The sequence below is a fragment of the Corvus kubaryi genome, unplaced genomic scaffold (genome assembly GCF_017639235.1).
Source record: "Corvus kubaryi isolate FWS band 111438036 unplaced genomic scaffold, C.kubaryi_AGA036_p1.0 split1-131, whole genome shotgun sequence".
NCBI classification, from domain to species: Eukaryota; Metazoa; Chordata; class Aves; order Passeriformes; family Corvidae; genus Corvus; species Corvus kubaryi.
Window position 1 is genome coordinate 24,870,646 of NW_024582073.1, and position 25,050 is coordinate 24,895,695.

The following is a 25,050-nucleotide window of genomic DNA, read 5'->3' on the forward strand; positions in this document are numbered from 1 at the left end:
CCCTTTTCCCTTTTCCCTTTTCCCTTTTCCCTTTTCCCTTTTCCCTTCTTTTTTCTTTCCCTTTTCCCTTTTCCCTTCTTTTTTCTTTCCCTTTTCCCTTTTCCCTTCTTTTTTCTTTCCCTTTTTACATTTCCTCCAGCACATGGTATGTTTGGTTGTTACTTCTCTTCTTTGAGCTTACTCAGCTTTTTCCACTCTGACTTTCCCATCTGTTGCTTTCTGCTCTCTGCCATCCCAGATAGTGCTGGAAAATGATGAGCCCCTTTCACATTCTGTCTTGTGGAAAGAATTGGAAGTTTGCCTCTCATTTCCTCAGCCTTTAAGAGCTGGAAGCTTGCTCTCTGTCTCCTTAGAGATTAAGTTGTTTTGTAGTGACAACAATGATAGTTTTTTGTTTTTATGCAGTGACCCAATTCCAGCCAGTTGTTCTTCAGGATGGAACAGTCCAAAACAGAGGAAATCCAGCTTCTTTCTGCCTGACAGCAAGACTTGCAGAGATGCAGACTGCAGGCTGGAGAGGTATGAAATGCAGCTCATCAATTGGGGTTTGAGGGGTATTTTTTAATTAATTTTATAATTACAAATTACATTAATTTAGAAGCTTAGTTGCTTTCTTGCTGTAATTCAATCCAAGCTTTTATTATAAACATTGACTTTAGGTTTTGTTTTTTTTTTTTTTTTTTTTTGCTATTCTTCTTAGGGATGTTTTGGTCGATATTTATATGTTGTGTGGTAAAATTCTGTCCTTATGTTCTTTATGTTCTCATGTTACAGTCTGTGTTAATGGATTGTAGCTATTTTATATTTAAAAGTTACCATAATAAAGGCACTTAGTCTTTGGGTTTGTTTTTTTTTTATTTGTAGGCTTAAACTTTGTAGCAGTTTATTGGAAGGACATCAGTCAGAATACCCTGACAGAGGATGGGGAAGTGCAAATGCTGAAGATACAATATTGAGGAAAAAAATCTAAATACCAAAGTGAGTTTGTGCTGACTACTTAGGTGACCTGTTCTGTTTCAGTAGCTCATCCACAGTATCGTTCTACAGAATCCAACTGTTCAGTTCAGGCAGATCAGTTTCTTTTTTATTCCTTTATTTTATTAGTGTTTTATCCCATCCTCTTGCACTTAATACAGCCCCTTAATTAAAAGATCTAATGCTGCAGACTTAGGAAATTGAAATTGTTACCTGTCCGCTAGAAGATGTGTTTTTATCACTCAAAAAATGCCAGTTTTTTCAATTATTTCAGTAGCACCTTTTCTGCCTCTTAATGTTTTTGTGATGAAGTTAAAACTTGGCATTTGCAGCAGTAGATTTTAGTGAAAATTTTCTCTTGGACTGTAGATTCCTGTGGTGCATTAATAGGATGGATGGCAATCTGGGTCAAACAGGTTTTATTAGCAGGTAGTCTTCTGTGTAATTAGATTGCCTTTGAACTACATTTGATGCAGGCTCTGAAACATGGACTAGGATATAAATGTCTGTTAAACAGTGATCTTTGACTATTTTGCATAATAAAACTCATTTAGAATATGGCCAAAATTAGTTTTACACTTAGATTTTGGATTATAGCAGTATGAGGAAAAGGCAGCTAGAGCTTTTAAAAAACTATGCTGATGGCATTTTTCTTTTGACTTTATTGATTTTTAAGTTAAATTCTTTGAGCATGAATAAGATTTAACATGCATTCACTTCCCTAAAGTGCTAATTCAATATTTGAAAATATCTAGTCTTTCTTTGTATATAGAAGTATTGAAGAAGGAATTTCTCCTGTGACAGAAAAAAGACTTGAAGAATAGGAATGTAGTCTGAGACCAGCAGATCAAGTCTTGGAAAACTGGTGCTGTCATGTAGGATCTTCACTGAAAGAGGAAGATTTACAGTCAGCAGACGTGCAATCAACATAAGGTGAAATTATTCAGGTAAAAGAAGCATCTCTATGTCACAGTTAAGAGCCTTTCTGGTTTCCACATAGTTGATGCTTAGTGTTTTTTCAGTGGTCTTTGTTGTAAATAAGGCTGTATTAAGGAGTATATATACTCAGTGGGTTTGTAAATATTTATGTTAGATGTAAGATGTATGAAGTGAATTAAATACCTTCTCTGTGGAGCAACACACTGGTTTTCTGGGATGGAAAGATCAGTATTTAGAGCAACATTGCCTTTAACCTTGGCTTTTAGGTGTGATGAGCTCTAATTCTCAAGTGTCAGGAACTTTATCTGTGGAAGTTTAATCTTGCTTGAAAACCAGATAGTGGGTTACATGATAGAATTCCACACTACCTTCCCTTGCTAAAAGAAAATTTGTCATAATCAGAAATAAATATGAATGTATCTGGTTGCTTTGTGGGGAAAAACCTTAGTCAATAGGATATTTTTAAGATATGGCAGAAATTCATTAATTATAATTGAGATAAAAGTCTATTTTATGAATTAATGACATTTAGATGAAAATTATGTGAGTGGTTGAGAAAAATAGGCTCAGCTGCTTCCTTTTCTTCTTGACAAATACTTTAGGAATGTAGGGTATCTAGTACTGTATTTTCTCAGTAATTTATGTGTTCAAAATGTTCATACTAGCTGTAACACTTTCTTTGGTATGGACAATATGGGTTTCTCCTTTATACTGTGCTATAAGCTCACCATATGCAGTGCTCTCTTCCATTTACTGCTACTGTAATGCTACAGCTTAAAAGAGGAAATGTTTTGCTGTTAATGCCTGGATATAGCACATTTATAAAATGCTGTTACCTGCTTTTTTGTTTAGGTTTCTCCAGATCTTTATAAGGATAGATTGTTTCCTGCAAGCTGTGCCTCAAGTGTAAAACTTCAGATTTCATGAAGCCTGTGCTGCAATGACAATGGATGTTCCTTAAAGCTTTTGTGAGGACATTTCTGCTATGCCTGCATTGGCAGGTGACACGTGCATTATATTGCAAAGCTGCTTCAGGTGATGGATCCTGGCATTCCCTCTGGAGATCTTGTTCCTCAGAGTGTGCTGATGTTTCACCAGGAAATTGGTGAATTGACTTGACTCCAGCATCGAGTCAAACTGAAGAATGCCACCCCTCAAACCAAGGAACCCTCTCTGCTCCACTGGACCAGAATTGCACATCCAGCCTGAGGAACTCCTTCAAAGGAATGTAGATAATTTCAGCTTTCCTCCAGTCATTAAAGACAAGCTGTTAATAACTTTTGGATTGGGCAATCACCCATTTGGCCTATTTATTGTTCTCTGAGATGAATTAAGCTGGCATTTGCCTAAGCCAGGTGAGAGAAGAGAAAGGAAAGGTAGATGGTCTATCAAAATCAGATCCTTTTCTTGAAGGGGCTCAGTGACTTTTAGAACAGCAGCCAGCTTAAATACCTGGATTTTGCTTTTATGTGTGTTACAGCCTGACCCAAAGAGCCAGTCTACTGTTAAAGAGTGGGAGAGGATGTATTCAGTGCCTGTTGTTCCTACAACTATTGGGGATGAATAGCAGTATTTGCAGGTGTGGAGCTGCTCTTGTCCAGGCTAAGGAATTGTGATGATGTTGGGGTAAGCTCTCCTTTGTTTTACTCTGCCAGCACTGTGTGCAGAAGTTTGAAGTGAGAGCTGTGGCTACAGTAGTTTATACTAAATTCATGTGCCAGTTGCAAGAATTTTACAGTCCTTGTGTAGCATGTGCTGGGATACCAATGTCTGCTAGAGCTGGGAGTTGTCTCTACAGGGTTCGGTTTTGCTTTTCACCACAGCCTTCTGTGGGGCTGGAAGTACCCAGGGCCAAGAGCCCTTTTTGCTGCTGATTTGGAAATAAGCTGCTTCCCCAGGAACTACTCCCACTCCCAAAATGTTATTTCCAGGCATTTTTCCTAACACAAGGGTGTATCAGTCACACACCACAGAGCACGGAGTGTGTGTGTGTGTACAAGGGAACATCTGTACAGCACTTTTCTAAGGAGTAATATTTAGAACCTTGTTGTTCCAGTGTGCATGCTTCCATGTGATTTATGGTGATTGTAAATAAAGGAATGTGTTACATTTTTGGCAATTTGCCTTTATGCAGAAGAATTAAAAACTTTAACTTTAAAAATCCTTGTTAGTCTGCTTTTGGGGTTGTGTTATCAGTTTGACTGTAAAAGGAATATGTGGGCCCAGTAGTCCTTTTTTGTTTGTTTTAGGGTGTTTTGTTTGTTTTGGATGATTTGCTTTTTTAGCCCTTGCTAAAAGGGGAAAGGAGGAGTCTTCAGAGATGAAAATTAGACTCTTGAAGGGATTCAATTCTGGTTGTGTCCAGCCCCTCATTTTGTGCTTAGGGCATGGTAACTTAGTGGAATGCAGCAGCTGGAGTCTCAGCACCCATTCTGCCATGGAAAGGTGTCCTGCTGGAGAAGATGGAACTGCTAGGTGAGAGTAATAGGCTGTCAAGAAATATTTAAACTCATCTTATGTATTTCATGAGTATTAAGAGCCTTTAAGCTTTTGCCTGAGATAAACAGGGCCTGCAGTGGATTTATGGACACATCTATAGGATTTGTAATTCAGCAGTCCTTAAAAGATCTTTGTATTTCTTGGTTGAAGATATTAGCCTAGACATAGCATAACCAATCTGCGTGTGGCAGTCAAATTTTGGGCAGATTTATTCCCAAATCCACATTCTGTATGCTTGGACAAGCTACGGTAGCACAAGGGAAGGAACGAAACAGCAGATGAGGTTTGAAGTCTGCTGAAGTCATTTCATGCAGTGATGTAGAACATCTACACTGGATGTAGAATCATCCTGTGTTCTAATTAGTAACCTCATTAGTGTAAACAGAGCAGTCAAAACTGGAACACAGCCTGTCCATGCACTTGTTTACCTACCCACGGCTGTCTGACACGGAGTTTACAACTGAGGTAAGCGAGTAGAAGTCTGGCACTCCACCCCCAGTTTTTCCTTTAATTTTACTCAATTAAATCTCCTCTGCATAAATCCGTGCTCAGTTTGTAATTAAGCCAAAATACACCCTGAACTTCAGCAGACAGGTCTCAGTTTCTGCCTAGAAGTGACAAGTGTCTTCTGTTGGCATGCTTCCACTGGGAGAATCTCCTTACAGATGATACATTATCTGTGCTTGTGGAAACCATCGTTCACTGGCAGTTCTGAAATGCCATGGGTTGTGTGCCCTTTGTTTCCTTTGTAAAACTCCTTTGAGGTCACAGCTGAGGATATCTCCTCCCCTTAAATTCCCACTGTGGTGTGAAACTGCTTTTCTGAAGGATTTTTGTTGCTGACAAGGACAGAAGGATGCAGTGCAGCTGTAATCCCTGAGCTGTGTCCCAGCAGATAGTTCTGGATAAAATGAATTTAATTTGTACGTAGTGTTATGCTAAAAGTACTGTGTAGCTTCCAGGCTGTAGCTGTTCTCTGTCTGGCTTGCTTGGATGTGTTCAGGTCATTGTTCTAGCTTGTGTCAGAGCCAGGCTGAAGGGAGGGGAGTTTGTGCACATTTTGAACCTCTGCTGTACTTCAAGCATGACTTTGGTTCAGGAACACAGTTATGTTTTCCATAGTCGTGTGTGGGAAAGGAGAGGTGCCAGCAGAGCAGACTTCTCTGCAGGAACATGGATATTCATGCAGATGCCACACAGAAGATGCGTGAGTTTGTACAAAATTTACTACAGTAAGGCCAGGCAACAGGAAAGGAATTTTCAAGGTAAATCCCTTCATCCATCGCAAGGCTGAAAGTGTATCTTCATTTAAAAAAATCCCCAAAACCAAACAGCACCTGTTACTGTGTGTTCAGAAAGTCTCTCCAAAACCATTGCTACTCTTCAATAGCTGCTTTTGTGTTTTAAGCTGATTTTAAAAAACCCACCAAACAACTTTTCCTTTGCTACTTCTGCCATCTGTTTTACCGGATGTGGTACCTGGGGACATGGTTTAGTGATCAGCTGGTTATACAATAATGGTTGTATTTGATGATCTAAGAGGACTCTTCCAACACATAATGAATCTGTGATTATAAGGCTTTTTCAACCTTAGTGATCTCTGATTCTAAGGATAGAAGAAACCATCTCTCTGAAGTGTCCCACCAGTCTTCAGGCTGCAAGGGCTGCAAATGTATTACTGTTTAAAGCTGTTTGTGTTCTGTTGGAGTTCTTCAGGTTGTTTCTAAATTGCTGCTCTAAAATGTGAGGGTATGCCCAGTAGCAGGACGAACGGGATCTCGTTGTGCATGCATGTGCAATTAATAACTCCAGAAAGCTCCACGAGCCAAGGCCTAGCAACCTCGTGGCATTACCCAATCTTCTTCACTATTGATAAGAAATTTCATACCATGTCACTGTGAAATTTATGTGGTAACCATCGGGCGTGGGGTTTGAACTGGCCCTTGAAATACCCTGTCCGCTTCATCGACTGTAGAGCCGTGCCGGTGACCGTCATCCTTCATATCTGAATCGCGGGAATTTGTATTTTCCCTTTTGTTTGGGCTGGGTTTTTTCCTGTTGTTTCACGTGGGTCCCGCCACCACCGCGCGCCAAAACCGCGCGCCACCGCTCTCGATTCTCCCGCCACCACGCCCCGGGGGCGGGGCCGGGCTGAGCCATTGCCCTGGCGGGGGGTGCCGCGTGTGTGAGGCCGTCAGGGTGCGGGGCGGCGGCTGAGTTTTCCCGCTCTCCCCCCTCCCTTCCGCACCTGTCCCCGTGGAGGCGCCCTGCGGGGAGGCGGAGCGGGCGGTGTCGCCCCGCGCCGGCGGGAGATGCGAAGGGGCTGAGCGGGAGGGCGGCAGCGCTTCCTCACCGCCCGTTCCGGCTCTGCCTCACCGCCCGCCCCAGCTCCTTCACCGCCCGCCTCAGCTCCTTCACCGCCCGGCTCTGCGTCCAGCCCTCCCTTCCGAGGATACCTCGCACCATGTCCTTCCGCCAGCGGAGCCCGCACGACAGCACGAAGAGCAGGTAGGGCCTCCGGGCTGAGGCGGGGGTGGCAGCGCCGGGCCTCGCTCCCCCCGCGTTGTCCGGCTCTCGCTCCCCGCCGTCCCGCGGGCGGAGTTCTCTGAGGGGGTGGGGGGGGTGCGCAGAGCTCCCTCAGAGGGCCCGCAGCGAGTGGCGTCGCCTCGCTGCGTTGGCGGGAGCGAAATCGGTAAAAAACCGCGGTCTCGGAGGGAGATTAAAGCGCTAAAGCCCAGCCGGGTGCTCACCTCGTGTGTCGCTGTGTTTGTCGCCAGCACGCAGCACCCCCCGCGCTGGGCCCAGGCGCGGAAACGCGGCGCCGATGGGAAGCGGCGGAGGCAGAACGAGCCCGAATCCTCCGTGTTTGAGGAAAACAAGCCCAGGCCTGAGGACAGCCGGCTGGACAGGTGAGGAGGAGGTGGACAGTTCACCAGGAGCTGTTGAACTAAAACCGTTTTGCTCAGTTTTCCAAGCCCTGCCTGTTTATCAATCACTCATCAGCCACAAATAGCTCGTTTTAAAGGAGGAAAAAGGATCGAGTGCAATGCCCTTATCTTGGCATTCTTAAGAGTCAACATTTTTCGTTTTTACCTCTTGAAATACATTCTTGATAATTTATGTTCTATTTCATGCTGGTTTACTGCCATTTATCAAGAAGTAATAACGTACAGGCTAATTATGTTTGTAAATACAGGCTGTACTGTAAAAAGAAATTACAAAAATTCAATTCTTAGAAATCATTTATTTTATGTTTCTGAAGGGAGTACAGACCACCTTGAGAAGCTGTGTTGTATTTCAGCACATTTGTGTGGGGATCCGGTTTTGAGGTCACCCCATAATGGTCACACTGCTGTTCGCTGCCTTCCGTGTTTCCCAGCACAGCTAGACTTAAATGACTTATTTTACATCACATTTACAGTCTGAGCTATTCATGCCACAGTCGCTTTAGTCACTTTGATCGGTGGATGGGAGTTGTGGCCACAGCCCAGTTGATTGAATCAAGGTTTCTAATCTAAAACAGGGTGGGTTGTGCCTTGTAACTACCCATTTTCCTTTGCTGACAACAAGGACCACGTTGGTCAGTGGCTCAAGTTACACTATCCAGAGTAGCTTAAACTAATTCCAGGAAGCATGGTTGAATAGCAGTACAAGAATGAAACTTTACACATAGTTTTGTCAGTTTCAAGGTAAACAAGCAACATTTCTGTGTGTCTTCCAGTATTGAATTGTGCAGACTTACTTCCTGGTTTCAGTTTGGATTGAGCTCTGAGAGAAGTTGTTCTCTTATTGGGCTGAAACTACTTTTTGTTTATGCCAATCCAACCATGTCAAATTAAAATTCTCAAAAGTAAAGAAGATCAGGTTGGAGGCTGGGTCATCTATAATCACAGCACAGGTGCAGAATCAAACATATAAAAAGGTACCTCGCAGGGTTGAGGAAAAAGCTCAGGAGTTGAGAACAACTGGGATTCTGTTTGTTCTCTGCCACAGGAGAGCAATAATTGAACATGGCCTGTGTTCTCTGCAAAACTAGAAATCAGTAAAAGCAAAAGTTAAAAATCCTTGGAGCTTGAACAGATTTTTGCAGAGGGACCTGTACTGTTTGCTATGGATTTTTAATTTCGCCAAGTTGGTAACTGGGTTTCAACTAAATGGAACTTTTAGTTTGAATTAAATAACACATTCAAAGTTGTGCAAACCATTTTGGGAGCAGGGAGGGAGTTGGAGGTGGTTTTAGTGCAGATGGATCTAATTCCCTGACTCTAAGGGACATGTTTGCACAGAATCCTGGAAAGTCTCCAGAGCATTTCGAGATCTACTGAAAAAGCTGTGCTCTGTAGGATACAGTTTTGAGTTTTACTTAGTGAAAACTGGTCATCAGGAGGACAGATGGGAAACATTGGATAATCTGAATGCAGGCAGCTCTAGATGGCTGGGAAAAGATCTGAGCTTATTCCCCTGCAAGAGTCTGAACCTGCTTGCGATGCTAATGGGCTGCAGTAAAGTTGTTAAACCAGTTTGCAAAGCCATAGTAAGTCTCAGTTTCCTAGCTAAAAAAGGACATTTTTGTGCCTTTGCCTTCTCTACTAGGCATATATTTACACAGAGAAACTCCTGGTGCTATCATGTAACTTTAATTAATTAGCTTTACATCTTGATTCTGTGTTCTAATTTTTGTCTCTTATATAGCTAATGAGTCTGCAGTCATAAAAATATAAATAATTGCTAAGTCATTTAGTGGAGTGAAAACAAGTGAGTGAATAAATAAAGCGGGTATTTCACATACCATCTTCTGAAGGACACGAGCTGGAAGTTACTGAAAACACAGGCTGGGTTAACAATCTATGCTATGTTTCTATAGATACCTACATAAATTTTAAGAAAACCCAACACAAACCACACAACCTCAAGGTGGAACTCCCAACTGATGCTTAATTTTGCAATGATGAAATTTTAATAGAACAACACAAGATTTTTATGGCCATTTTGAGTACTGTAAATAATTGTGTTTAAGGGGTCAAGCTGTGAGTGTGGGAGATAAATACAATAACCCAGGCTTTTAACACAGAGCCTTAATTTTTTTTTTCTTTCTAGTTTTACAACACCAGAAGGCCCTGGACCCCTTTCCCGGTGTTCAGACTGGGGAACTGCAGTGGAAGAAGATGAAATGAGGACCAATGTCAACAAAGAAATGGCAAGGTACCCCTGGGTGTTTAAAATGAAGTAGGGAAAGGAAGGGAAATGGAAATTGTCTTATAGAATCTGTTTTGACTTGTATTTTTAACTTCACCTTTGGAGCAAAATCAGGCCAACCTCAGCCTCTTGTCTGCTGCTTTTAGATCAGCTTTGGGTTAAGTCCTGCAGGAATGTCATGGGAAACTCTGGAAATTGGATGTGTATCCCTAAATATCTCCCTTTTGGAAGAAGCTTTTCCTGAATCTCTTAGATTGAAATATTTGAAGTACCCTCTCACTAATGACTGTTTGTTTAATATCATTGCTCTAAAAAGTTGTTTTAGGGAAAACAATTAGGAAAAGAAAGTCCTTGTATTTTTATTTTTTCTTTATGGAAAACTGAAATATTTATTTCATAGTGGAAAGGCCTCTACAGTGTCTCAAGTGCTGTTGCTTTGCTGAGAAGTTAATTCGACTGTGAGCTGTGACAGTGCTTTATGTTCTCTTTGTGACATATGTTCTTAATACTGATTTAAACTCTTACAGATACAGAAGAAAACTCCTGATAAATGAATTTTCAAGAGAAAGGAAGTCCTCCTCAGGAAGGTAGGTTAAATTTCTAGCTTAGCTGAGGAAAATCTTGAAAATAGGTCTGAATTTTCGTTGTACAGTGTTGCTTCTTAAACCACACAGTTTAAAATAGTTCATCTTAAGTCTGTTCCAACACCATAGTTCAATAACACCCTGAGCATTTATTTGAAAAGTTTTAACACATTTATTTATAGTCTTTTACAAGTGGGTTTGTTTGAGTGTCACTGGTTTTCTAGTAGTCCCAAACCTAAAATGTTTTTTTTCTTCAGTTCTGATTCAAAGGAGTCCACGGTGACAGCAGAACTTGAGACAGATGAGGTGGTTTTGATGAGAAGACAAAAACAGATAAACTACGGAAAAAACATGATTGCATATGATAGATATATTAAAGAAGTTCCTAGGTAAGCTGCTTGGCTTTATGGAAAACTAAATGTTCTTTATAAGCACATGGATGTACTACACTTGGTATCCAATACACATGCAGATAGAAGGCATCTACAAATGAAACTACTGAACTTTTAAGATATGTTTTGACTGTTAGGTCACACTAATAATGAACTGAGATGTGGTTTGGGTTTTTTTTTTAATGAGTCTATAGAAGAAATACCTCATGCTGCAGAAATGGAAATGAAAGTTCTTTTGGTTGTCAACAAGAGGAAATGAAACTGGTTTTTGCTGTGAGTTGTCTCATGACTTAATTATGAAACAAAATGGGCTACAGTTGCAATTGAGTTCGGAATGAGGTTTTCAGACCTATAAATGATAATCCTTTTTGTTTTTTTTTTTTTGACTTGTAGTCAGAAAAACTAAAGTTCGTATCAAGCTGGCAAGTCTTTGCTTGAGTGCTGGAATTGCACATTAGTCTTTTCTCATAAATAATACAATCAGTCTTTACATTTAAAGCCATGTTATGTATGTGTGAATAAAACACTGATAAATTTTCCATGTCTAATATCTGAATAGATGCCATCGTATACCAGGAGTTCATCCCAAAACTCCAAACAAATTTAAGAAATACAGCCGGAGGTCATGGGACCAGCAAATTAAACTGTGGAAAGTGGCACTGCATTCCTGGGATCCACCAACTGAAGGAGGATGTGATCTGCAGGAAATGTATGTACAGAGTATTCAAGATGCTTTTATAGAAATTATGATGTGAAGTCTCATGTTTAAGAAATAAACATTATTCCCAGCAGAGTTCTTTTTGAGACAAGTCTGAATGCTGAATGCTTTCACTAACTATTTGTCCACACTTAGTGCTGTTTAGTTCCTTCTCAGTCAAAATATCCAAACCAAGCTTCCCAAACCTTGCTGGTGGGAGTAGACTTGCCCAGTGTCCTTGGAAGGGCATACATACATATTCCTCACTTTTTTAATGGTGAAAGCAGAGCCAGTTCTGCACTGCTCTATAAAATAAATCACCACACCATCAACATGAGCTGATTCTTTCAGGGCAGTCTTCCAATTATCTGGTAGGAGCAGTGCTGGAGAGTTCTCACTAATGGCAGGTCTCCTGAATATTGAGCTTGGACCAATCCAGTGTACAAGAACCTGCCTCACCCTTCCCACTTGCTAGTTCAAGAACAATGCTGTAAAATGTTGTTTCTTGACCAGAGAGGGAGAACTGTGAACTCATCCCAAGGTGCCACTAAACTCAGCATGGCCACAAGTGTTCACAGTCCAAGCTCTAGAAGATTTAGTGTGATGAGCCAGTTATTTTCTTCTATAGAAAGCAATACAGCTGATCAGGCAACATGTGACATAAAATGGCACTAGAGAATGAAGGGGACAAAGATGGAACTTAATTCCTCAGGAAGCAGTTTTATGTTAATAAAGTAGTGTTTTTCCTTGATGGAATGCTGATTTTAAAACCAGTGCAGAGCAATAGGATCTAAAAGCAAAGCTTCCTTTTAGCTTCCCTTTACTTGCCATCAGTGTGAGGGGAAGTTGGCACTTTGGCCAGAGCCCTGCTGTGTGCATTGGTGTTGAAATACTACCTTCAGATGCTGGGGTCTAGCTCTGGGGATAATGGGTATTAAATCTTTGCAAAACCAGATGGATGAAAACCTTGTCTGAGAAAAAAATTTCCTTCCTCTCCTGTAACATTTGTATTGAGGCATTGTTTGAGCATTGGGTTTTCATCTTTGACAAGTTGCACTACTCAGTCTCAAGACTTTTCATTCAGTCCTTGGCCATTTTGGCTGTACTGAGCTGTCCTGCAGTTCTGTTTGCTCTCCCCACTTTGCCACCACTGTCCCTGTGATCTCTGTAGGTCTCTTTGCTCTCCTCTGGCCATTGTTTTCAGAACTGCACCACAAACTGCAGCTTAACACTAAAATATCAATTTGTTTATGCTGTATTATTCTAAATGATTTTACAGTTGTCCAGTTGACCTTGGTGAGATGGAGACAGAATCTGTTGGAAGCAATTCTACTGAATCTCAAACAAGCTGTCAAGATAATAATGTAAGCATATCTGTCATTTGCATAAATATTTGTTGATAATTGGCTCGTTGCTTAGAGTTATATCCAGAGTAGCCTGAATACCTGACAAATTCCATCATCTACTATGTTTAGGGACTGTTTAAAAAGCTGAGCAGTCTTTAAATTCAGGTATTTTCCAGCTATAGCCATTATCTCTCTGTAGTCTTGGTTTAGAGGATTATAATTTAAATGATCATCTCAAATTAAAAATATCCCATTTTTTCATAGCCTACAAAAGAAAATTTCTGTTGAAAGCAAATCAGTTATGAACTGTAATGTAGAGTTGAAATACTACTTTAGATTGCAATATCTAATTTCCTTGTCACACAGAAGTAGGCTCCTTTTATATCCAGAAAGCACTTGCTACAGCTCAGCAGTAAAGATCTAGGAATGCTGTTCTTACTGGATTTGTTTTTCTTATTAATATTAAATCTGCATAATGTTTTAATGTTTGCATATATATGTCCTTAGAACACTTGCAAGGTATCTTCAAATGTGGTTGGATGGGCAGAAGCCTACATCTCTTTAATCATAAGGCTAGCATTGGGTTTTATATGGCCTTTAAAGCATTTTTAAGCCTTTGTTATAGGGCAGTCTAAATGAATTACAGAAGTTAATTGAATTACCTGTACTAATAACCTCTACTTAATTAGTAATTGTTAATTGCCTTTGCCTTCCAGGATACCTGTTCTGGCACTCCCACCAAAGTTAGACATCTTGACTATCAAGCAGAAGGAGAATTTGACTTGGAAGTGTGTTTGAGTGAGCCACTGAAAGAATTTGATACAGTGAGTTAAATAGTCTTGTGCAAACTGTTTTAGAGAAAGTTTTTTTTAAATTTGAGAGGTTAGCTTGATCCTTAATCTGTTAAGAGTAAGAAAGCTTAAGCAAAGTTGAAGACTGTTCTCAAAGTTGTGGTTGGTCTAGATATTCTCCAGACCAGACTTCTGTAAAATTGCAATTAAGTTGTGTGACTTCCTGTTAACTTTTAATTTATGTATATCAGATTTTTTTAATAGGAAAACTAGCCAAAGGCTGTGCTATCCCCTAGTAATTATAAATAGTACAGCAAGATCTCACCAATTTCCCCCCATTCCCTCCCCCACTGTGAACATGATTTCAATTGTCCACCTGCAGATCAAAAGCCAAGTAGGGAGATATTTTTTTTGTTATCTTGCTTTTACATCTGGCTCTTCTAAAAGACTTGAAATAATGCACGTGGTAGCTGAACCATGTGGCTGATTAGTACTCATAAACCCATCTACTGCAGTTACTGTAAGATTAACTACCTTACCTTAAAAAAAAACACTTTATTTGCAGAAATGTTTCAGAAACAATTGGAAATTAAATACCCTCAAGAAATTGGAGGTCAACATGGTAAAGTCTAAGCAATAATGTTTTTTTCAGAAGCAGTAGCCTTAATTTGAAATTTGTAAATAGTCATCAGTCATTTATTAATGCAGTCAAGAAAACAATGTCTAGGGAAAGAGCTTGATTCTTTCAATTTGCTGGTTTTAAATGTAAAACTGTTGTAAATGATAACAACTGTACAGATTTTCTGCTGAGAGCAATTCGTGTTTCTGTTGCTTTTGTGTGGGATGTTGCTGGAAAATAAACAGAACTGCGTTTACTTTTACATGTGACTCTTCATTTCCTGCTAGCAGTGCTCTGTGGATAATGAAACGCAGGGAAGTACTGGAAGCCAAGTGTCTCATATTGGTACTAAGCCAGCATGTATCTGTGTTAGCATCATCCTCTGGCTTTGAGGGAGACCTTAAAATCTGTTTACTTGTGTGCAGGCCACCAGAGTGAATCTGAGACAGTTTAGTTTAGTAGCTGTCCATTAGCTGGTTGCCAAGTTCTGTTCTCTAGGAAAAACTGCTAGAAGAGCTGGGTGAACACTTCAATCTTGTTTACATTTTCTACAGTCACCTCACTTGTACTTAAACTCATCGACTCAAGGGACTATCTTAGCAATTAATATTGCTTACAGCTGTCTAATTTGTTAGGCACTCTTGAAATCAGGTAACTTGATCTGATGGGGAAACTTCCAAGAGGAAACAGTGGCATTGGGATAAGGTTGGTGCTAAACTCTGATGTTAAGGAGACAGCCCTTCCTAACATGTATTTTTCCCAGAGAAGGCAGCAAAATGGTAGTTGCTTTCTACCTGGACTGAGCCCCCTCTGTCCTCCCCAGATTGCTTTTCTCATGTCACATTTTCTGGCCATGCCGTCTCTGGTTGTTCTTAAGTATTTCTGTTGTGCCAGTCTGTACCTGAGTATCAGAACTGCCAGTAGAATTGTTTTTTTAAAGACAGTTTTTCTATCCTGATGTAGCTACCCAAACAGGTTGGATCAGTGATATTCAGGAGATGGTTTAGAGGTTTCTGAAGGGTAAAGTTACTTGCACCTGGTTTTAAAATAAGGAAGCACATGGGTTGGGACAATCTCTCCAGCACAAATGCAGGCTGGGGTATGAACAGATGGAGAGCAGCCCTGAGGGGAAGGACTTGTGGATGTTGGTGGGTGGATGAGAAACTTTTAAGTGACTCAGCCATGTGCACTCATAGCCCAAAAAGCCAACTGTGCCCTGAGCTGCACTAAAAGCAGTGTGGCCAGCAGGGCAAGGGAGGAGATTCTCCCCCTCTGTTCTGCTTTTGTGAGACCCCACCTTGAATGCTGCATCCAGCTCCGGGGTGGAATGTGGGGAAAACATTGTGAAGAACACTAATCCCTGGGCCCTGTAGAAAGATACCAGGCAAACAACGGGGATGTACTGTTCTGTTATAATGGAGTACACAACAAATAATTCTCCTTTGAATCTCTTGAGATGCTTTTGAAATTCTGCAGAGTAACTTCTCAGTGGTTATTCCATAATCTGCAATATAATTTTATATTAATCCAGCTAACCTGCTACTACTCAGACAAGGTTCTCAGCAAAGGCCTTGGGGTATGACCCTCTTGCTCTCAGCATTGCCTGTGCCCTGCTCTCTGAGCTGTGCCCTCCTGAACACAACCCCACCCTGCTGAGATGGGTGTTGCTTCTCACTGTTCTGCACTCACTCTGTTCCATCTCTGCACTATCCTGTCACCTTTCAGTGTGCTGTCACTTCTGCTTCACACTGTAAGGTTCTATGTCACTGTTCCTTTTTTTTTTTTTTACTAGTTTATCCCTTGTTTTCTTTTCCTGTGTTGTGCTCCAGCTTGTTTACAGATAATTCTGTTGGTGTCATTAAAAGCAATCTGAGGTGTTGTTCAGCTTTCAGTTCTGTGCTGTGCAGCACTCTTACCCAGGAACAGGGTGGGTATGATCCAGACTAGAAATGTAGCTGGTCTGTGTTCAGTAGCTATTTGTGAAACACGCTCGGATTTGTTACTTTTTCCTGAAGGAGCTGGCCGTACACAGTAGTGTCTTCACTGAAATTACTCCCCTTTGCCTCAATTACTTGGAGCACTAAGCTTTTATGGTTGGTATTTAAAGAGAGCACTCAGTTTGGATGTTTTTCCAAAGGTACTGAACACCGAATTGGAAAACAACCGGGGTCTTTTTGTGATAGAATTAAGCCCTCTAGTGGTTAAATGTGGGCTAACCCCATCCATTTAGGGCAGTATCTGGTAATAGAGGAATCTTATGGAAAAATAATATCCATATGTTCAGTTGTGCATAGTTGCATGCAGTGGAGATTGCTTCAGATGGAGAACAGGCAAGTACTGCTGTCAAATTTTAGCCTTATTAGGTTAAATTCCTCTAAAAATGAAACTGAGCAGGTTGTTCTGTAGGCAGCAGAACCTGTCAGCCCTGCTTTTTATAGACCTGTGCCTTCTGGTTTGTGTTTCTCTTACTCCCTTCACACCAAGCCCTGTCCCCTTTCAGCATCCTCATGCCATGCCTGGCTGACAGCAGTTGTGGCTGTGGCTAATTTAAAGCTCCATCTGTTTTGACTGGGCCATTGGTACATGTGTGTGGGTAAGGTGGCAAGCAGAACGCTAAAGGCCTGAGCTGTCCCAGCTTGTCCCTCACTTGGGCATTAATTGGGTCTTCCTTCATTACTCAGCTGCTGTCACATAACCTTAAGGAACATATTTACCTTTCTGTTTAGTACCTGGACAGCCAGTCCAAAAATTAGAAAGTGGGCAGGATGGAGATTTTGGAAAAGACTTGCTGGTACAACAATTTAATGCTCTAAGGAAGCCAAGCTAAAATCAGCTTTCTTCCATGAATCCATTTTTAAGTCCAAAATACCATTCAAACAACTTTCTGTTCATGCAAGTATTTACTGAAGTTATTTTCAGGATTATCTGTTTTATTGTGCTCTTAATGTAAATAAGAGCATATGGAGAGCAACTATGTATGCCTGAGGATGGATCTGTGTGGAAAGCTGGGAAACTTCTTTATCAAAATTAGACTGGTAAAAAGAGCCATTCTGAAAGAATTTTGACCTTACTGGAAGTTCTTGCTCTTCTGTGTTTTCTTCTTCTATATGGTTTCTCATAATGTGAGAAAATTGGTTGCTATCTGTTGAATACTAAGTTTGAGTGCTTCCTGACAACTAGGGAGAATTTTGCCAAAATATTATATAAATAGTTAAGCGATTAAAATTACTTTGTGCAGTGTCAAAAATCCATTTTACTTTCAAGGAAAACAGTGTAGTTAGGATGTAATATATACACTTTAGTTAGGAGATAAAGCGGTAATGCTGAGCAGAATTTACTCTAGTTGTGTAGTATTTAGTTTTGTGGTATCTGAGTAACACCTAAATACAAAATATGCTAGGAACCAAGATTTAGCATCTGCCACTGCTGGCCCCCCACTGTATTTTTTGATTACCACTCCTGTTCACTCTTTGAGCTGGTCACTTACCTCTTGGATTGTGTTTAAGCACAAGAGAAAACTAATTTATCCAGAAAATGCTGATTCATACACTCCAGAAATAACTTCACCTTGAGTGGAAATTTGGAACTTATTTTGTGGGTTAAAGTGGGGCCCAGCTGTCTGTGTTGGGACCTTTCTATCTATCCAAGCCTCTATTGAGAAAGTTTCTGGGAGGTACAGGAATGGCTCTAATTATTTGCAAAAACAACATTCCCTTTTGTGTTTCTTTAGAAAGGGGCTATTCCATTTCTGCTGAGAAATACTTTGTTTTCAGAAATATGAGTGCCATATAGAGATGAAGATTTGGGCCTGCTCTTTGATTCCACTTTCATGTGCTGGAATCAAAGATACTTTGGAGCACTGCAGAGGGCAGTAAAAGTGCATGTTTAATTACAGGCACACAAAAGGGAGCTCTGAGTTGCTTTACATTTGTTGTAAATGCCAGGAATCTAATTATACTTACTGATTCTGACCTCAGGAGCAACCCGTAGTCCCAATAAAGCCCCCTCAAGTCTGTCATCTCTCACTGTTCATTCCATTTCCAGTTTCACTTGATCTTAAGCCCATTATTACAAGGAATGGAAGATAATAGTAACTTAACAGCAGAGGAAAAATGGACTTCAGGGGGGAGAAAAACTCCTCCTGACAGACAGTACGAGCCTGCTTGCATTTAAAATCCTAAAGTATCTGAAAATGCTTATTTGTTTGAACTTCACTTTTGTGAAGAACAGAAAACTATTTTTTCCTGAGGAGTTGAGATTTCCCAGGGAAAATTAATTTCAGGATTTTATCCACAGCTGACTAGTTTCAGAATATTCCTGAACATGGAATCCATATTCCTTGACATGTGTTAGAAAGTGTTTGTCTCGTACACCTACTAAGCCCCCAGTGCTCTGAAAGCGTTGCTGTCTGAGTTAAAATTACACCTGGTAGTTGGAGTGTTGGATGTGAAATCGTAGCAGGGAATTAGCAGCAGCTGAGAGGAGCGTGTTGGTGAGGTTACCACGTGTGTGCACAAAGGAAAGAACATCAGAAAAAGGAATAGAGAGCCAGTCCTACCTAGAGACTGCTCATGCCGTGAGCAGCTGAATATTGTATTGCAAGGACATGGCAAAGATAGAATTAATAGGTATATCAGGAATAAAATGTCATTTTGGTTGGCCCCTGCACTAGAGCACTTATCTTGAATTTAAAGAAAATTAAGCCAGCCAGGCTTATCTGGAGGCAAGACTCATGCTTTGGTATGCTGGTAGAATTTCTGGAACAATGTACTCCAAAGATAAGACTAGTAAGAAATGTGCAGTATTGATTAACAAAGAATGGCCTGATAGTGCTTAGAAGAATTTGATACTAAGTCTAGTGACCTGTCAATTTACCAAAATAATAAATTACTATTATTCTGACATTTGATCATAAAACTCCTTTCTCTCATTCTTACTGGAGAAACTAAACTGGCAGCAACAATCTTGATGGTAGACCATGTGTAAGGCACAGAGGTGAGGCTTTACCTGATCCTTAATCTATTTTTAATGGAATTCTGACCATTCTTTAAAATACTTGTAAAGAAACATTCTGACTTGGTCATATTCTCCTCTCCAATAGTAAATATAGATACATCAATTATTGGAATGAAAATATTTTTTATATATATATAACACTTTAAAAATCTTCTGAATTGTTGACAGAAGTGCTTCCGGTATGAGTGGATCCCATTATTTCTCTGTATTATAATAATGCCATAGGCTAAGTGAGACCTAGTGCAGTTTTACTGTTGGGAACTAAAGGGCTGGATGGATGGAACTGAAGGTTTTGCAAATCATAATCCAGTCCAGTGGAAGTAGTTGTGTTCAAGCAGATGGTGAGCTCCTCAAAAAGTGTCTACAACTGGGCAGGGACAAGCTTCTCATGGTGTAAAAAATATCTATAGACCAAACTTTTGTTTTTAATGAAAAAAGCGAAACTGTCACTCTGGGGAAGTTGGATTCACATCCTTTATGTGCCTGTAGTGGGAAGGCAGCTAAACCAGGGACTCACTTCCCTGTTCTTATTTGGGGACCAGGGTCTCCTCATGGTCAGAAAAGATTCCCAAAGAACCTTCCTGTAAAAACATCACAAAGTCTGTTTTTACATCAGTAAATAAATTACTTTTGGGTGATGCTAAGATATTCCCTCCAAAAAACTCCATAGCAAATCTGACATGAATTTTCAATCTCTAGTTTGAAGAGGTGAAGTGGATTTTGGTAGCATGGAATAATGGATACCACATATAATGTCTGCCAGAACCAATCTGTTTCACTGGATCCACTGGTAGAATCTGGCCCTTTGCTGGAATTCAGCATAAAGTTGTTTGGGTTTGTTTTTTTTTTTTAATAATAATGTGATATTTTTAAAAGTTATGAAAACTCATGTCTCTAAGAACACTGAGACCTGAAAATGTGACTTCTTTCATTGAAGAATGTGGTTTTTCTTGCTCTCGTAGCCTGTCTTGGTTTGGCTTGATGCATTCATAAGGGAACAACACCAGCAACTTTATAAAAATGTGTTTTACAAATTAAAATGGGTATTGATGAGGGGGAAAAACCCACATTCTTGCAGGTCAACTAAGTATGTCTGACTATTAACAGCAAAGTAGAGCCCCTGTATGAACTTTGTTGTAAATCAGCTAATAATGTATTAAAGCTGAGAACAGTGTTTTGCTTTCGGAGTCTTGCTGCTGTGAGTTCTCCTTTTCACTAGGATGCAGATAAAAAAGGGATGATCCCTTTAAGAGCTTGATAGGTTAAGTCACAAAATTCATATCTCACACACCAGGCAAAAAAATATGCCAGCAACTGCTGGGAAAATGACAACTGCGGTGTCTGATCGCTTGTCAAATCAATGAGGCTTTTCTCTCCTTTTGGTGAGAATTTATTTGCAGGGGTTGGTGAGCTGAGAAAATAAGATTCCTGACCTAATGGTCACCCCCATTGGTATCTCATTGTGGAAAATACTCTCTGCTGCAATCCATTCAAGTGATTGGCAATGACAGCTTGGATGGATATTGTCAGTTGACAGGGCTTTGCACTCTCTCTGTTTTAAAAATGATGCGAAAGATCCCTTCCCCAGTGTGCCGTGCCACAAGTTGGGTTTATGAATGAACGGATGAATGCATGCTTCTCTCCTGTCATCTGCAACAAAAAAAAAAAAAAAATTCCAATCCCATCCCTGAAATGATATGCTAAGTAAATTCACACACATGCATTTAACACGCAAATGGTGCCCGAAGGCAAGCTGAGCAAGCCCTTCCAAACACTGGGGCTGTATTTTTTTTTCTAGTCATTAGGAATTTCATGGAAAATGTGAAACTGCCCACTTGATATGGAAAATCTCCATGAAAAATGTGAAATTCCAGTGTTTCCAGCAAGGTTTTGCTGACAGCTCATGCATGGAGAATAGCCTGAAAGACATGCATGCAATTAAGGGATCCATATAGGCGAGCTGGAGAGAACAACACAGGCAGTGGGGGATGTGGCCTTTGCTAGGGCCAGCTGGTGTCTGCTCCTGGACTCTCCGAGGGCACCAGACCATTGAGAGAAGTGGGGCGAAAGGGGAAAAAAGAAAACACAGAAGCTTCAGAGAAAATGAACCAAGTCTATCGGAGAAAATCCCAGAGCTCCTAGGTAACACTGTCCCTCCCTGTGCCCCCCCTGCTTGGGATGCTCTGAGATGCAGCTCAGAGAGTGACACAAGTTTCTTGTTTTCACAGACGTGACAGTAACCATGCAGACAGAGGTGGTGGGGAGCACAGCCAGGGAGCCAGCTGCTGGGCTGGGAAGATGAGGATGAATGGTTTGGGAGGGAGGGCGTCCAGCTTGTGCTCCGTAATCACGTCAGGCCTGTCACACCACTGCTTGTCAGCAGTTGAGGAGAAGCTTCGCCTTCTCTCCTTTCTTTGCTCTTTCTGAATGGTTTAGCCCTTCCAGGAAAGGCTCAACTGTGCTATTTATTCTGGAAGAGGGATTGAAAAACCTTCATGTGCGTTGTTGAATGTGGAGGGTAAAACAGAATTCCAACCCTCCCCTGCCTGCCCCCTACTGCCGCTGCAATAAAACCACAGAACGCTGCAGGTACTGACTCCTTGCCTTGCCTGTGGTCATTTATCTGCTCTCCAGTGCCACCAGCCCGGTGCTGCAGCACTGTGTCACCTTAGCTCCTGGTTTAACCAAGGGACACGGCTGGATGGCGTGTGAGCTGGGGGCTGCAGGTTCACGGAAGGCAAGGCTGGAGCGCAGGAACTGCCTTGCAGTGTATTCTGTTCTGAAAACATCCCCATGAAGCCACTTAGTGCCATTGCTCCTGTCTGACAGGGCAGGTGTTTGACAGCAGGTGGGGAGGTCCCTGCTCCATGCAAAGCCTGGGGTAGAGGTGTTGAAGTCATCAGGGATCCACGCTCTTGGAGGAGCCACATGGATGGGGAGCAGCACGGCTCCCTTATCCACCTGCACTGCCACAACTCCTGATGCTGCTGGATCGCCCTGAGCTGGGTCTGCTCTGTGCTCCTTGTGCCCTGGAGACCAGGATTCGTGCCACCATGTCAAGGAGTGCACAAGCACGTAAAGGAATTAGGAATGAACTAGGAAGCCACTTGCCTTGCAAGGGTTTCCAACGCCCCAACTCATCATTCTCATTTGGGGGCTATTGCGCAGTTTTCTTGCAAAGCAAATAGGGTTCATTTGTAGTGTTCTGTTTGCTCTGGTTGGGAAATATTTCTTGTATGCCATGCTTGGGAGAGAAGGTGGGAGACAGGGTCATAAGAAGGGGGGAAAATGAAGCATCAGTTGTGTGGGAATTTAGAGCCAAGGTCTGCTCTGCAGGCAGGAGAGATTGACTTGAGAAGAGCCTGGCCATGGAAACATGATTTCTATTTAATAAAGGACAGGAAAACTATGCAGCTTCTGAAATAAAGCAAAATCATCTCAGTTGCCCTCTCACAGCTGCACCATCAAAGGAATTACATTTAAATGTTTTGTTTGGACTCTTCCCCCTTTCCCCCTCCCTTCCCAAATCCCTGAGCACTCACTCCCACGCGCACAGAATATATAAACCATGCAGCAAGGGTATGAGGGTCCTGGTGCATGAGCTTTGCAATTGCAGAGAGAGGAAGGTAAGCTTTTGCTGTACTCTAGGTCACTGTTGTAATTGGAACAAATTGTTAACTCACTGACTTAACCAACTTTTTCCAGAAAAACTTGGGCATCCTGTGCAGCAGCAGTGATTTGTAGAGGTCTGTTTGCTTTTCCAGCATCCTGCAGTCCAGGGGAAATGGAAACAAAGGGGGACTCCTTGTTAGACCTCATTGGCTGAGGCTGCAGTACAGGTTATAGTCTTGCTCTGGTTTTTGGGGAGTCGTCTGCTTCCTCTTCTGCTTTTTAGCTCTGTGTTCTTTTAAAAAGGGTGTCTTGTGTGGCCTGAGGAGGACAGTGATGTGAGAGGGGAGAGCACTGCAACATGAGGACAGGAATTACAAGACCTACCAGGTGTTTCTAGTAAAAGAGAATTATGTGCAATGGAGAAGATGCTGTCTGCTGGAGAGGTCCTTGGGGAAGAAAGTAAATCCAGACATCCCCTTCACCTTCTCACAGCAGTATCCCAGTTAACACACTTGCCCTGTGATGCTGCCAGTTTGCAAGTGATATAATGTGGCACATCTGGTCAGCTCATACATTGCCTAGCAGGGAGCAGCACACCTTTATTAATGTCAGATTCCTCACATTTTGGAAGGTGAGCATTTTTTTGATCACCATGGATATGCAGGGCTGTGGTTAACTGTGGAATTGGCTCAAATTGTAGGTATTGTCAGGGATTTGACATATAAAAGCTGTGGAGTAAGGTGGTGGCTTAAATAGGAGTCAGCTGGGCCTTTGTCAGGGTTTGGCTGTGGATTAGTGCATCTCATCAGCTGAGTGTTTTATATTGATAAACAACTCGGTACTATTTCGTACTTTTTTCTCATTTTGCTTGCAGAAGACAAACTATCTTCAAAAGACAAAAAACCCAGCTCCATAGTTCTGTAATACTAATATTACTTAAATACTTGATCTGTCCTGTTCTGTAGGGAAAAGGCAGAATTGTACCAAGCAGGGCCAAATCATGAAGTGTTATTTCCCTTCATCACTTACATGTACATGACTGGAATAGCCCCACACATGACCAGTCTGGAGTAAAGGTTCTTTCACTCTGTAGATAAAAATAATTGTTCACAGAGTAAGTCACTTATGTTCTGTGACAGAGCCTAGATTCTTCTATAAAAAAGGCACTTTTGCTGTTGCTGCAATAGCAACAGCCACAAATAGATCTATCCAGAACCAGTTGCACCAGCCAAGCCTCTTCCTCTTGATTAGTGGGCAGAATGTGGGTGAAATGATAAGGAGTGCATGGCAAATTGAAATAAAGATGATGCATTGTTCTGTATTTGCGAGGCTTCACTTTCTGCATATGTGCCCTTCGTGCCGTCATCTTTTCAGGGGAAAAATATTCTCATTCCCTCAAAATGCTGGTGGTCACTCAACCATGGTGAATGTACTTGAATCTCAAGATTTATGATCACAATCCTGTTATCTGCAGTGTCAGGATGATTATCCCAGCAGTCCTGCAGGATCAACCTAAAAATTGTTGGACAAGAAAATTATTTGTCAGGAATTACACCAAGAAGATGATTTGTTCTGAATTTGAAACAGACATAGTTAGTTGCAGCTGCTCTGGCTGCCCCCCTCTCATCTTTCCCCTGCTGTCCAAACAAAATGAGATACAGGTTCTTGTTCTGTCAGCATGTGACTGGGAGAAACTTTTTATATCCTCATTTATTTTCTTTATTTTACAGCTGTGAGCATGCAATAACTGCACCACATCTTAAATACAAATGAAATATATTTTATCTTCTGTGTCCAGTGTGTTAATCTCTTGTATTGGGATGGGCATATTTAATGGAGCAGACATAAAATACAGAGAGGTCTCTTGTAAATAGAAATCTGAAGTGTCTTTCTGCCATGCAAAACTTACCACTGCCTGAGTTCTAATCTCTTTAACCAAACAAAGACAGCGCAGTGACAACTACCTACCCTTTAAAGAATAATTTCTTAAAGCCTCTGTTGACTTTCTGCAGTACTTCCTCAAAAAATAAAAACTTGTCTTCAGACCAATGGAGTATGAAAAACTATGATTTTCCTGGCAATAGGAGGAACACTTTTATACTTTTAAAAGTAATTTTATTAAGATTCCTTCTCTAAGAACCCTCTCCCCTCAACTATGCCTAAGCATCACACTAGAAATCAACTTCAGCATCTGTACAAATTTGACCAAGGCAGCAAGTTCTATAGACTTCAAGAACTGAAAGATGCCCATATCCCAATGCTTTATAGATAACTGGTCTGATATGAGATCTGCAGTAAATGGAAACCTCCCACTGACTCCAGATGGCTCCCAGATTAGGTGTTTGCGAAGACCACAAACACCACCTGTGACAGAGAAGTAATCC

At 41.2% G+C, this 25,050-nt stretch overlaps 2 protein-coding genes and 1 long non-coding RNA gene across 7 annotated transcripts in view; 2 read left to right on the top strand and 1 right to left on the bottom strand.

Moving 5' to 3' along the window:
- Positions 1 to 4,077, top strand: part of LOC121676522 (histone RNA hairpin-binding protein-like) — a 10,788-nt gene extending 6,711 nt beyond the window's left edge. For 3 of the 5 annotated variants that reach the window (XM_042053153.1, XM_042053156.1, XM_042053157.1), the window contains exons 9-12: positions 406 to 519; positions 865 to 978; positions 1,731 to 1,922; positions 2,767 to 4,077. In XM_042053153.1, the coding sequence (XP_041909087.1) occupies positions 406 to 519; positions 865 to 970 (220 nt within the window). In that variant the 3' untranslated portion in view covers positions 971 to 978; positions 1,731 to 1,922; positions 2,767 to 4,077. The remainder of the gene's footprint in view (positions 1 to 405; positions 520 to 864; positions 979 to 1,730; positions 1,923 to 2,766) is intronic. The other 2 variants (XM_042053154.1, XM_042053155.1) reach the window with 2 other exon arrangements.
- A 2,501-nt stretch (positions 4,078 to 6,578) lies between these two features.
- On the top strand, positions 6,579 to 14,300 carry LOC121676523 (histone RNA hairpin-binding protein-like). The gene is made up of 8 exons (XM_042053158.1): positions 6,579 to 6,921; positions 7,191 to 7,322; positions 9,511 to 9,615; positions 10,137 to 10,196; positions 10,451 to 10,582; positions 11,145 to 11,294; positions 12,562 to 12,646; positions 13,345 to 14,300. Exons 1-8 carry the CDS (start codon positions 6,878 to 6,880, stop codon positions 13,459 to 13,461), a joined length of 825 nt encoding a protein of 274 aa, XP_041909092.1. The 5' UTR covers positions 6,579 to 6,877; the 3' UTR covers positions 13,462 to 14,300.
- The window catches only part of LOC121676524, a 32,861-nt gene continuing 21,644 nt past the window's right edge, over positions 13,834 to 25,050 (bottom strand). The window contains exon 2 of the long non-coding RNA XR_006020494.1: positions 13,834 to 20,704. This is a non-coding gene — a long non-coding RNA (uncharacterized LOC121676524). The remainder of the gene's footprint in view (positions 20,705 to 25,050) is intronic.

What these genes read in the sequence shown, in the direction of transcription:
- LOC121676523 (XM_042053158.1), top strand. Translation starts at nt 6,878, where the DNA reads ATGTCCTTCCGCCAGCGGAGCCCGCACGACAGCACGAAGAGCAG. An exon ending in GAGGACAGCCGGCTGGACAG is followed by an intron (nt 7,323 to 9,510) that starts GTGAGGAGGAGG and finishes TTTTCTTTCTAG; the next exon opens with TTTTACAACACCAGAAGGCC. An exon ending in CAAGCTGTCAAGATAATAAT is followed by an intron (nt 12,647 to 13,344) that starts GTAAGCATATCT and finishes TTTGCCTTCCAG; the next exon opens with GATACCTGTTCTGGCACTCC.